Here is a 12871-nt window from a genome sequence, read left to right on the forward strand (position 1 = left end):
AAGTGGCCTAACTATTGTTCTGGACTGCCACAATATGAAATCCAACTCCTGTACTCTGTGCACTGACCAGTAAAGGCAAGTGTACCAAATGCATTCTTCACTGTTTTGTCTACCTATGACTCTGCTTTCAAGAAATAATGAACCTGCACTCCAAGGTCTCTTTGTTCAGCAACACTCTCCAGGAGGAGTGTTACTATTAACTATCTAAGTCCTGCCCTGATTTGCCCCTCACATTTATCTAAATTAAACTCCATCTGCCACTCCTCGGCCTATTGGTCAATCTGATCAAGATCCCATTGCACTCTGAGGTAACCACCTTCACTGACCACTACACCTCCAATTTTGGTGTCTTCTGCAAATTTGCTAACCACACCTCAAATGTGCACATTCAAATCATTTATATAAAATGTCAAAAAGGAACCGTATCAGCTTTGATGAATTGGTATACTTCCAGAATTTAAACCTGAGAGTAATTACATTAAAATCATGCTTCAATGCAGGTAAGACTTCGCATGTTCGCAAATATAGCTGGCATATTTGTGGGCACAATTCAATCCTGCCACCACTGGCCTTGCTCTATGAATCTATGAATTGTTGAAAAGTATTGTTCAATGTGCAAAACAAAAACCTGTGTAAGTGATGCACTTTATTTTCTACATTCAGATTCTGCAGTAATTTCGTATGTTCTGATTTTTGTTTTAATGTTGTACGTGTAGTTATGAACTAAAAGTGGAAGAAAATCTAATTTTATGTCTGGGTCGTCCAGTAACGAGAAGAGTGGATTAGATTAAAACTGAAAGAATAGGACATAATTGACAACAGTTACTTAAATTTACTAATGCTTCACCTGTTCAATCGGTGAACAACCTAACAGCAGATATATAACAGTTTTAATATTGGTCTCAGATAAATGCTACTGGATTGGGTTAAAAATGCAGGAAATAAAGGATAAAGATTTTTGGATCAACAAATTGGGAGAGGATTTTAAAATTCCTCTTGAATTCTCTAACATTTATTGTGCAGTGCATTACTTCCTTAGAGTCATTTGCCTGATAACTATCAACTTAATAGATTCTTTTCTTGGGATTGTTTCAGTTTATGGGCAGTGACTGATTAACATGCTGTTCTGGGGGGGAGAAATCTTTACCATTTGTCTCCACCAAGTGCCCCATTCAAAGATATAGCATGATTAGAAACAAAGCCACCCTCTTCTTTGAAATTACCAAATTGTAAATAGTAACGTGTGGATTTTGTATTGTTACAGAACTGTTGAGGATATGCAATATTAATTTAATATAGCACTCTTAAAACTAACAGCGAATGAATATGAGCACTCTAATTTGAATTTACTTAGTGTCTAATGATGAAGCAACTGCCCATCAGAGTAATAATTTTAAATGAACCCACCTGGATTGTCAATGAACAGTGTGTGCCACAGGTTATAGCTTGCACAGTGAAATTTCATTTTGTTTCATTAAATATCATCCTATCTTTAGCTTATGAAAAGGTATACAAAATGCTTTGGTTACTGCAGATAAAATAGTAGATTGGTTTTACTTCCTTCATTAAATATGATGCTTAAGAATTGATTTAGTGTTGAGTATGTTTGTGGAGAAAATAAAAGCTTATGATTAAGTAGCTGCCTGAACCACCAGAAGAAAATCTCAGTTAAACAATGTGGAAGGCACCTCTGAATTAACTAGTTTGATGAGATTGAAGTGACTGCACAACCATTTTCACAGTAGTAAGGATGGCCTCTTTTAAACCTCCAGGTCCACAACATTCATACCAGATGAAGCAGTGAAGAAAAAAATAATTTTAAGTAGAACTGAATTGCCTAAACTTAAAAGATCAGGGTGCCAAGATGTGAATTATTTGTGATCCATTGGCTTCTTCAGTTGGACACTCCTGCCAAAGTGCAACTCCACAAATTCACTTGCAGGATTGAGGGTCTGGAAAGAAGCATCCAAATAGATGCCACAGGCCAATCTCAAGGTTTACAGTTATAATCATTCCAGATTCGGAATTGTGGTGGGACAAGGAATAGTAGTTTGGAGTGGATGGGCATCTCTTGCTAACGTGAAGTTGGGAGAAATGTGTAAAAAATTTGTACATTGGAATTCAAGTCAGACTGTGCATGGAAGAGTTGTAGACCATTGACTACTAGAGTACCAGGCTGCGGTTCAGATAGGAGCCAGAATGAGCTCTAGGTCAATGAGTTGAAACCTAAGTCTGTTTCTAAGATGGTGGCCTCCAGCAGAAGATTCCTATCCAACTCTCTGGTTCTATGGTATTTGAAATTTGGCAGATTTGGAATTATTTCCATTTTTAAAGGCTATTGGTAAATAGAATATTTGAATGAGAAAACGAAGTAACCTTTAGGATAAAAAGGCAGCTGGACAAATTATTTTTTGCAGTAGAATGTCATTAGAATTAGCTTTATTATCACGTGAACTGACATGAGTACAGTGAAAAGTCTACAAGTTACCGTTTATGGCACCATCCTAGGTACGAAGGTACACCATGTTTAGTTTAGTCTTAAGTACATATTCTTAGAAAAAGAATTAGAAAAATAAAGAAATAAAAATTCAGAATAACAGCCTTTCCAACCAGACCGCACTGGTACCCGGCTTCACCTCAAGGCTAGAAGTCTTCGCTGAGGCTGGGAGTCTGTTGTGGTTTCACCTCCGCTTTCAAGGCTGGGAGTCCACACTGACTTCTTCTTTATTCTTACCTCCCACCCTTGAGCATCAAGAGGGGGGGGCAAAAATACCAAAACAGGAAAAAAAAAATGGATGGAGTGGATGAGCTCCGGCTAAGGAGCCCTACTCTGCCACCATCTTGGAATGTGCTAGTTAGTCACAGTAAAAGACTAAACTAAATATGCTGACGAATGCAGGAGAATTTGGATCATCTAGATTCAAAACCTCTTGCACAGATTCTAAGTTTGCAGAAATCTTGTGTGAGATTTGAAAATCCTGCCGTGGACACCTGCATTCTGTGAATGAGTAAAACAAGTCATATTAAAGTTTATTCTGCTGTAGATGTGCCTCAAATTATGTTGCAGTCTTGATCAGTAAGAAATGAGAAATTTAAGAGCTGGAAGCAATTCAGGAAAGAGGTGAAGAATCTAACACAGCATAAGGCCTCGAAGATTTCAGAGGAATGTCATCAAAAGTAAATTTGATGCAACATCATTAGCATTCTTGAGGGCAGAAGACCAAAAGCTTGGTCATAGAACTGTCCTTTAAGATGCCTCCTAAAGGAAGAAAACACCAGTGATATCCAGAACTTGGAGATCGTTAATGATGAGAGAAAACAAAAATTCACATTCTTCACAAAGAAGGAAACCACAAGATTTCATATTTTTGAGCAAACTTTATATTCAAAGCATTAAAAAGTAAATTGCTGTAACTTACTGTGTAGTTTTAAAAATTTGAGTACATATGAACATAGAAAGTAAGGGCAGGAAAAGGCCGCTTGCCCCCTTGAGCTTGCCCTGTCATTCGGTAAGCACATTTTTGATTCCTCCACAAGTGGCTATTAGATAGGCATATGGATGATAGTATAAATAGGGGTGGGGGTTCTATAGACCTTAGGATTAGGGTAAAAGTTTGGCACAACATCGTGGGCTTAAGGGCCTGTACTGTGCTGTATTGTTCTATATATATCCTTAGTTCCATCAATAACAAAAATAGAAACAAATTTCTGAAATTAAATCTTCTGAGATAGGGCCAGTTGACTTTGGTTCCTAGTCCATTAGGTCCAATACTCTAATATAAAAAGTGTTGAAATTCAAATGTGTTATTGGTGAATAGAACAGAATCAAAACATTAAGGGGGTTGAGAGGTGAAACAAATGACTGTTCAGTGGACTGTATCCTTGTAACCAAGAGTATATTGTTCTCTTTCGTTGAATGATTCAAAATGTTCTTTGCACTGAAAATGCAAAAGTACCTGAATTTTTGTAGGAGAAATAATGATGAAATATTGAAGCCTTTGACAAAATCAATAAGGAACGATTGTTGAGAACATTTTCATCCGGGTACATTCTTGAAGAATTTACAAGAATCATTATTCTCTTAATGCTTGCCATCATTGCTCAGAGAATTGAGTATCAAAGTTGGGATGTCATGTTGAAGTCACGCAGAATGTTGGTGAGGCTACATTTGGAGTACTGTTCACAGTTTTGGTTGCCCTTCTACTGGAGAGGGTTTTAAAAAAAAAACAGGCTGTTGCCAGGAATGGAATCGAGGGTGGTTCGCAAATGGAATGAATTGCCAGAGGATGTGGTAGATCCACTTAAAAAGACACTTGGACAGGTACATGGGTAGTAAAGGTTTAGAGGGATATGAGCCAAATGCAGGCAAGTGTGATGAGTTTAGTTTGGGGAAACTGGCATGGATTGATTGGACTGAAAAGTCTGTGCTGTATAAGTCTGTGACTATTTGGCTGACTAGTTAATATATTCTAATTTCAGAGTCCATGCAGCGAGGAACAATTTTATAAATTGGAACTGTGTCCAATCAGTGTGTTAGTATGGCACGCAGATTTTGAAAAATGCATCAAAGTGTGTTTTGAACGGAACAATATTCACAATAATTTGCCACGCACTCCGGATGCTTTTACTGCTTTTCTAAGTAGTTACCATTATGATTTTTCTCAATTTACAATTTTATATTGTGATTACCTGCTGAAAGACATAAAAGATGTTCACTAAAATCTTAAAGTATTCACATTCTTAAAATTTCACTGATTCAATACAGCATTTTTATGGTGAGGGTAATTTAAATCTCTCAACCAGAAGCGGCAATGCAGCCAAGCTAGCTGAAGATGAAGAACTAGTTGAAATATGAGACACAGTTTGGTGAAAGAATGACAAATAAGTTTCTAAGAGCAGTTTAACCTCAAATTCTTGAAATCTGTGAAATCCTTATTCAAGACAAAATGACATGAAATGCAATGACTGGCAAAATTATTCTTGTGTGCAGATTTAAAATGTGTTAAAGTATGCTTGTGTACAGACTGAAATCTCTATCATATGTTTCAAGTTAATTATTACATTTCCCTTTTGAACTGTCAGAGCGCCTTGAAGTTGAGAAGAAGAGATTTAAACAACTCCTGGATGATTCAGAAGTATTAAGAAAGAAGGAGGTAATCTGAACTTTCTTCTGTTCAGTGGTACTTGGAAGACTTTAATGCATTATATTAATCCCCATCATTTCCAGCACTCTTTCTAATACTGCAGATGCCGCCAAAATTTTATTTCTACTGCCTGATTTAAAAAGTTCAATTACATCAGCTTCTGTACTATGTAATGATGTTAACCAATGTCAAATCCATTACAACATTAGCAATTAACAAGAGAATTAAATGCTAGATTTGAGGAAGTAGATAATGGGGCTGCTGCTGTGTATAAGATAATTACAAAGTTATATCAAAAAAGTGAGGCCAAGAAAAAAATTCAAAAAACAATGCTGAAAACATTTCAGATTTGACTTGATAAATGGCATGTAACATTTTCATTCACTCATGGGATATGGGCATCGCTGGCTGGCTAGCTAGCATTTGTTGACTGTCTCCATTTGCCCTTGAGAAGGTGGTGGTGAGCTGCTTCTTGAATTACTACGGTGTGCGTGCTGTGGGGTCGACTACACTACCCTTAAGGAGGGAAGTCCAGGATTTTGACCCAGTGCCAGTGAAGGAACGACAATATATTTCTAGGTCAGGATGGTTAGTGGCTTAGAGGGAATCTGCAGTTAGTGGTGTTCAGAGGTATTTGCTGCCCTTGTCCTCGTAGATGGAAGTATCCATGGGTTTGGAAATGTGCTGTCTAAGGACCTTGGATGATTTCTGCAGTGTATCTTATAGATAATGTACACTGCCGCTACTGAGCCTCTGTGGTGGAGGGAGTGGATGCTGTTAATGTAGTGCCAATCAAGTGGCCTGCTTGTCCTGGACAGTGTTAGGTTTTGTGTTGTTGGAGCTGTACGTATCCAGGACAAGGGGAGGAGTATTCCATCGCACTCTTGTGCTTTGTAAATAGTGGACAGGATCTGGGGAGCCTGGAGATGAGCTACTCATTGCAGTATTCCTAACCTTTGAAATGCTGTTGTAGCCACTATGTTTATGTGGTAGTCTAGATGAATTTTTAAGTCTATGGTAACCCTTAAGCTTTTGATAGTGGAGGATTCAGTGATGGTAACACCATTGAATGTCATGGGCTGGTGTTTAGATAACCTCCAATAAGAGACGATCATTACTTGGCATTTGTGTAGTATGAATATTACTTTCCGTTTGCCAGTCCAAGCCTGGATATTATCTAGATCTTGTTGCATTTGAACATGGACTGCTTCAGAATCTGAGGAGTTGTGAATTGTGCAATCATTGGTGAATATCCCCACTTCAGACTTTTAAGATAGAGGGAAGGTGATTGTTGAAGTCACTGAAAGTGGTAGGGACTAGGACTTTACCCTGAGGAACTCCTACACACATGCCCTCGAGCTGAGATGACTGACCTCCAACAGCCACAACCATCTTCCTGTGTGCCAGGTATGATTTCAACCAACAAAGGACTCTTTCCACCATCCCCCCCCCCCCCCGCTGCCCCTGCCCCTGCCCCTGAATTCCCATTGATTCCTATTTTGTCAGGGCTGTTTGATCAGTGAATTCAGCTTCGATGTCAAGGGCTGTCACTTTCACCTCAACTCTGGAAAACCAGTGTTTGAACAAAAGCTGTGATGACGTTAGCTGCGTTCTCTGGCAGAACTCAAACTGGGCACCACTGAGCAGGTTGTCACTAAGCAGATGCTGCTCATAGCCCAGTTAATGATACCTTCCATTTTACTGACTATCATGAGTAGACTGATGTGGTGTTAATTAGCTGAGAACACAGAAAAGCTCAGCAGGTCTAGCAGCATCTGCGATGGAAAAAAATAATATTTTATGGCTACTTTAACGCACCATCCTATTCCCTGGCCAACATGTCTGTCTTTGGCTTGCTGCAGTGTTCTAGCGAAACTCAATGCAAGCTGGAAGAACAACACCTCATTTTCCCGCTTGGGGACCCTGCAGCCCTCCGGACTCCATATCATGTTGAATTATTTTAGGGCCTAAACTCTCCCATGTCCCAGCCCTCTACCCCACACGCCAGGGCTTGTTACCACATGTCCTGCCATTATGCACTACCTGTTGTTAGTCACTACTAGTCCCAGGTAACAACTATTCACCCTCCTGCCTGATCATTATCAAACGCTTTGTCTGTCCAACTGCTCTTCTGTCTTAGGCTCTATCCTATCATTTACTCCCAACCCATCCACCTCCCTTATTTTCTGCATATAAACTGATGTTTTCCCAGCCACCATCAGTTCTGAGAAAGGATCAATGGACCCAAAACATATTAACTCTGTTTTTATCCCTTCACAGATGCTGCCAGACCTGCTGATTTTTTTCCAACAACTTTTATTTTGTTCCTGATTTACAGCATCTGCTGTTCTTTCAGTTTTTACTTTGTTAATTAGCTAGGTTGGATTTATCTTGCTTTTTGTGTACAGGACATCCCTGGGCGGTTTTACAAATTGTCAGGTAGATGCCAGTGTTGGAACAGTTTAACTAGGGAAGTAGCAAGTTCCAGAGCTCAAGTCTTCAGTACTAATACCAGAGTGTTGCCATGGCCCACAGTCCTTTCTTAATATCATGAGGAGTGAATCAAATTGAGTGAAGACTGACATCTGTGATGCTAGGGAACACTGGAGGAGGACAAAATGGATAATCCACTCAGCACATCTGGCTAAAGATTGTAGTGAATGCTTTAGTCTTCTCTTTTGCACTATTACACTGGCTGTTTCATCAACAGGGATAATTGTGCAGTGTCGTCTTTCAGTGAGTTATTTAATTGTCTCCCACCATTTACAATTGGATGTGACAGGACTGTGGGATTGGATCTGATCTTTTGGTTGTGAGATCGCTTGTCTGTCTGCTTTTCACTTTGCCACCCAGTAGCCTCACTAGGTTAACAGTTCATTTTTTCAGATATGCCTGGTGCTGCTCCTGACATGCCCTTCTGGACTGTCCATTGATCCATTGTTGATGGTAATGATTGAGTTGGGGACATCCCAGATCCTGAGGTTGCAGGTTGTGTTGGAGTACTAGGGTAGTATGGTGACTCACTGGTTAACACTGCTGCGTCACAGACCAGGGTTTTGTTCCAGCTTTGGTCGACTGTCAGTGTAGAATTTGCACGTTCTGTCTGTCTGTTTAGGTGGTCTGGTTTCCTCCCACAGTCCAAAGATGGACTGATAATGCTAAATTGTCCATAGCGTCCAGGGATATGCTGGCTAGATTGATTAACTATGGTAAATGCAGTGTTGCAGGGACAGGGTGCAGAATGGGAGTGGGTTTGGGAGGAATGCTGTTCAGAAAAGTGGTGCAGACTTGTTGAGCCGAATGACTTACTTGCACCCTGTAGGGATTCTGTTCTATGATAATTCAGCTGTTAATAGCCCATAGCTCCTTGTAGTTTCTCTCTTACTGGAAATGATCATTGCCTGGCATTTGTGATGTGAATGCCACACAAGCTAAACCTAGGACCATTTCAAAACAAGTGAGTCTAGATATCTCCACTTGATATTCAATACATCACCATTCTCAAGAAAATGATCTGGACAGGGCATGAATACTATGGCTATATAAGCAGTTCAGAGACTGGGGAATTGTGAATGAGTAACGTGCAGTGGAATACACTCTACTTCCTGGATGAGTGCAGCTGTAGCAATATTCAAGAAGCTCAGTACAATTGAGGGGGAAAATATCCCACCTAATTGGCACTCCATTCATATCTTGAACGTTCAGTCCCTTCCCACTAATACTTAATGGCAGCTTGTACATAGGTCATTCATCACTACTGAAGTAGTCTATGGTACTGAACATAGTGCTATTATTAGCCATTGTTCCCAACTCTGACCAAATGATGAAGCAACTGAAAATGCTTGGACCCAAGATATTAATCTGAGGAACTCTTAATGGTGCTGACTCAGAACTGAAATGATTGGCATTCCACAACTATACAGTCTTCCTTTTGTGCTTCGTGTTACTCTAAGCATAGGGGAGGTTTCCCAGTGACTTCAATTTTGTTCAGACTCTTTGAGGCTGCACTCCAGGCATATGCTGTCTGGATCTCAAGGACAGTAACTTTTCCATACTCTCCAGTTCATTTTTTTTGGTCCTTGTTTGGGCAAGCTTCTAATGATGTCAGGAGCCAAGTGGTCATGCTAAAACAAAACCAAGCATATAAAGTCTTTGTTGTTTGAGTGCTGCCTAATTTCACTGCCAGTGACTTGTTCTTTCACTTAAAAGATGAATGGTAGTAGACCAATGGAATGTTAACTGGCTAGGTTGGATTTATTCTGTTTTGAGAACAGGACATAACTTGACAATTTTCTACATGGGATGATGCCAGTGCCATAGCTCTGCTGCAACAGCTTGAGTAGGGTCATGATCCATTCTTGAGCATATTTCCAACATAGTTAAAACCATAGACTTTAGTGCTTTTTAGCCATTTCTTTTTATATGTGAAGTGAGTAGGATATTTGAGACTGACATCTGGACTGCTGGGAACCTCAGAAGGGGAGGTGAATCATCCAAGGGGCACTTCTGTCTGAAGGTGATGACAAACCAGCCTGGTCTTTTGCACTGATGTTCTGGGTTCTCACCTGATTGAGAATGGGAATATTTGTGGAACTGCCTGCTCCTGTTAATTGTCCTCCACAATTCATGACTGGTTCTGCTAGGTCAAAACAGCTATGCTCTGATTCTTAGAATATAAAAAAATTGTTCAGATTTTTTAATTGCATGCTGCACCTGCTCTTGGGTTATCGCTTTACTGGATTGGCACAACTTTTTGGTATGCCTGTTGCTACTCCTAGGTGTGCCATCTTGCAGAATTGATTCCTTAATTTGGTGGTGATTGTAATGAGGGACATGCCCAAATTGAGATTATGGGATATAGTAAGAGTTGGATTGTATCGAGGCCTATGCTAACCAGGGATAATAATACTTGTGTCAAAGTGCTAGGCAGTGACCATCTCCAACAAGAAAAAATCTCATGAAATCACTTTTTGACATTCAATGGTATTGCTATCACTGAATCTCTGTCAATATCCTGGGGTTACCATTTACCATGAATGGAACTAAAGATCAGAGACAAGGAATCCTGCAGTGGGAAACTTACCTCCTGACTGCCCAAAGCCTGTCCACCAATTTTGAGTGTAAGTCAGGCGTGTTGGAATAATCCACATTTGCTTGGATGATTGCAGCATGAACAACTTGAAATTTTCCACCACTCAACAAAAACAGCCTGTTTTATTAGCTTTGAAACATTCACTCCCTCCTCCAGCAAGATACACTGTTACTACAATATCAACTACAGAAATTCATCAAGACTTAAGAAGCACCTTCCAAACTCATGACTACTACACTCTAGAAGGACAGGTGACACATGGGCATACCTCTACCTGCATTTCATCTCCAAGTGACTTACCACCCAGACTGAAGTATATTGCTGTTCTGTAATTGTTACTGAATCAACATTTTGAAACTGCCTCCATGAGGACACTGCAGTAAATGAACTGCAGCAGTTTGAGAGCCTTTTCAAGGACTAGGAATGGTCAGTAAATCAGATAATGGGAACTGCTGATGCTGGAGAATCCAAAATAAAGTGTGGAGCTGGATGAACACAGCAGGCCAGGCAGCATCTTTAGGAGCACAAAAGCTGACGTTTCGGGTGTAGACCTTTCATCAGAAAAAGGGGGATGGGGAGAGGGGGAGGTGGAGCAAAGATGGATAGAGAAGATAGGTGGCAAGGAGAGTATAGGTAGGGAGGGGCAAGATGAGGTTAGTAGATAGGAAATTGAGGTGGGAGGAGGGGATAAGTGAAGGGAAGAACAGGTTAGGGTGGCAGGGACAAGCTGGGCTGGTTTTGTGGTGGGGGTGCTGATTTTGAAGCTGGTGAAATCCACATTTATACCATTGGGCTGCAGGGTTCCCACATGGAATAGGAGTTGCTGTTCCTGCAACCTTCAGGTGGCATCATTATGGCACTGCAGGAGGCCCAGGATGGGCATGTCGTCTGAGGAATGGGAGGGGGGAGTTGAAATGGTTCACGACTGCATGGTGCAGTTGTTTATCACAAACCAAGTGTAGATGTTCTGCAAAGTGGACCCCAAGCCTCTGCTTGGTTTCCCCAATGTAGAGGAAGCTAAGCTATGCCTGCCTGTTTGTAGGTTACTTGGAACAATCCCTCTTCCATACCTACACTGGCCTGAAACCCCACCTCTTCCTCCGTTACACTGGTGACTGTATCAGCAGTGCCTCATGCTCCCAAGAGGAGCTCAAACAGTTCATCTACTTCAATACCTTCCACCCCAACCTCATTCACCTGTACCATCTCCAACACAGACCTCTGGTTTCTAGGTGGTTGCCTGAGATACAGACAATGTCCATTTCAAGCCCACCAAATCCCACAGCTACCTAGAATACACCACCTCCCAACCATCTTCCTGCAAAAATTCCATCCCCTATTCCCAATTCCTTTGCCTCAGCCACATCTGCTCCCAGGATGAGGCATTCCACTCCCGCACATCTCAGATGTCCTCGTTCAAGGACCGCAAATCCCACCCACCATGGTCGAGAACACCCTCGACCGAGTCTCCTGCATTTCCTGCACCTCATCACTTACATCCCGTCCCCGCAATAACTGCCAAAAGAGAATTCCCCCTCGTCCTCACATACCACCTCACCAACCTCCACATACAACACATCATCCTCTGCCACTTCTGCTGTCTACAATCCATCCCACCACTGAAGACATTTTTCCATCCCCACCCTTGTCTACCTTCTAGAGAGACCACTCTGTCTGGGATTCCTTTGTCTGCTCCACCACACCTGGCACTTTCCCCTGCACCTGCAGGAAGTGCTACATCTGCCCCCACACCACCTCCCTCACCCCCATCCCAGGCCCCAATATGACTTTCCACATCAAGCAGATGTTGACCTGCACACCTGCCAATGTGGTATACTGCATCTGCTGTCCCCATTGTGGCCTTGTCTACATTGGGGAAACCAAGCAGAGGCTTGGGGACCGCTTTGCAGAACACCTCCACTCAGTTCGCAATAAACAACTGCACCTCCCAGTCGCAAGCCATTTCAACAGCCCCTCCCATTCCATTGGGGACATGTCCATCCTGAGCTTCCTGCAGTGCCACAATGATACCACTGGTAGGTTGCAGGAACAGCAACTCATTCCACTTGGGAACCCTGCAGCCCTATGGTTTCAATGTGGATTTCACCAGCTTCAAAGTCTCCCCTCCCCCCCACTGCATCCAAAACCAGCCCAGCTCACCCCTGCCTCCCTAACCGGTTCTTCCCCTCACCTATTCCCTCCTTCCACCTCAAGCCCCACCTCCATTTCCTACTGACCAACCTTATCTCACCCCCCTGACCTGACCATCCTCCCCAGATGGACCTATTCCCCACCCCCATCTCCCCATTTATTTCAGAATCCTGTCCCCATCCCCTTTTCTGATGAAAGGCCTAGGCCCAAAACATCAGCTTTTGTGCTCCTAAGATGTGGCTTGGCCTGCTGTGTTCATCCAGCTCCACACTTTGTTATAGTGGGCAGTAAATGTTGGCTCAGCAAATGAAGCCTGTGGCCCCCTGAACAAGTGAAAGGAAAGTTGGTGGATGCAATCCTGCTTGTAATGTTTAATTGCAGCACCTCATGGATGCCCAGCTCTCAAATCTATCCTATTTAGCCAAGTGGTAGTACCACACAATATGACAGAGTATGTTCAGTGTGAAAATAGGACTTTGACTAC

At 41.8% G+C, this 12871-nt stretch overlaps 1 protein-coding gene across 2 annotated transcripts in view; it reads left to right on the plus strand.

The window, feature by feature from the left end:
• lrrc45 (leucine rich repeat containing 45) overlaps nucleotides 1-12871 on the plus strand; it is a 70304-nt gene that overhangs the window by 37366 nt on the left and 20067 nt on the right. For both annotated transcript variants that reach the window (XM_059653708.1, XM_059653709.1), the window contains one exon: nucleotides 5083-5153. In XM_059653708.1, coding sequence (XP_059509691.1) covers nucleotides 5083-5153 — 71 coding nt within the window. The remainder of the gene's footprint in view (nucleotides 1-5082; nucleotides 5154-12871) is intronic.

This window comes from Stegostoma tigrinum, chromosome 22 (assembly GCF_030684315.1).
Source record: "Stegostoma tigrinum isolate sSteTig4 chromosome 22, sSteTig4.hap1, whole genome shotgun sequence".
Lineage (NCBI taxonomy): Eukaryota > Metazoa > Chordata > Chondrichthyes > Orectolobiformes > Stegostomatidae > Stegostoma > Stegostoma tigrinum.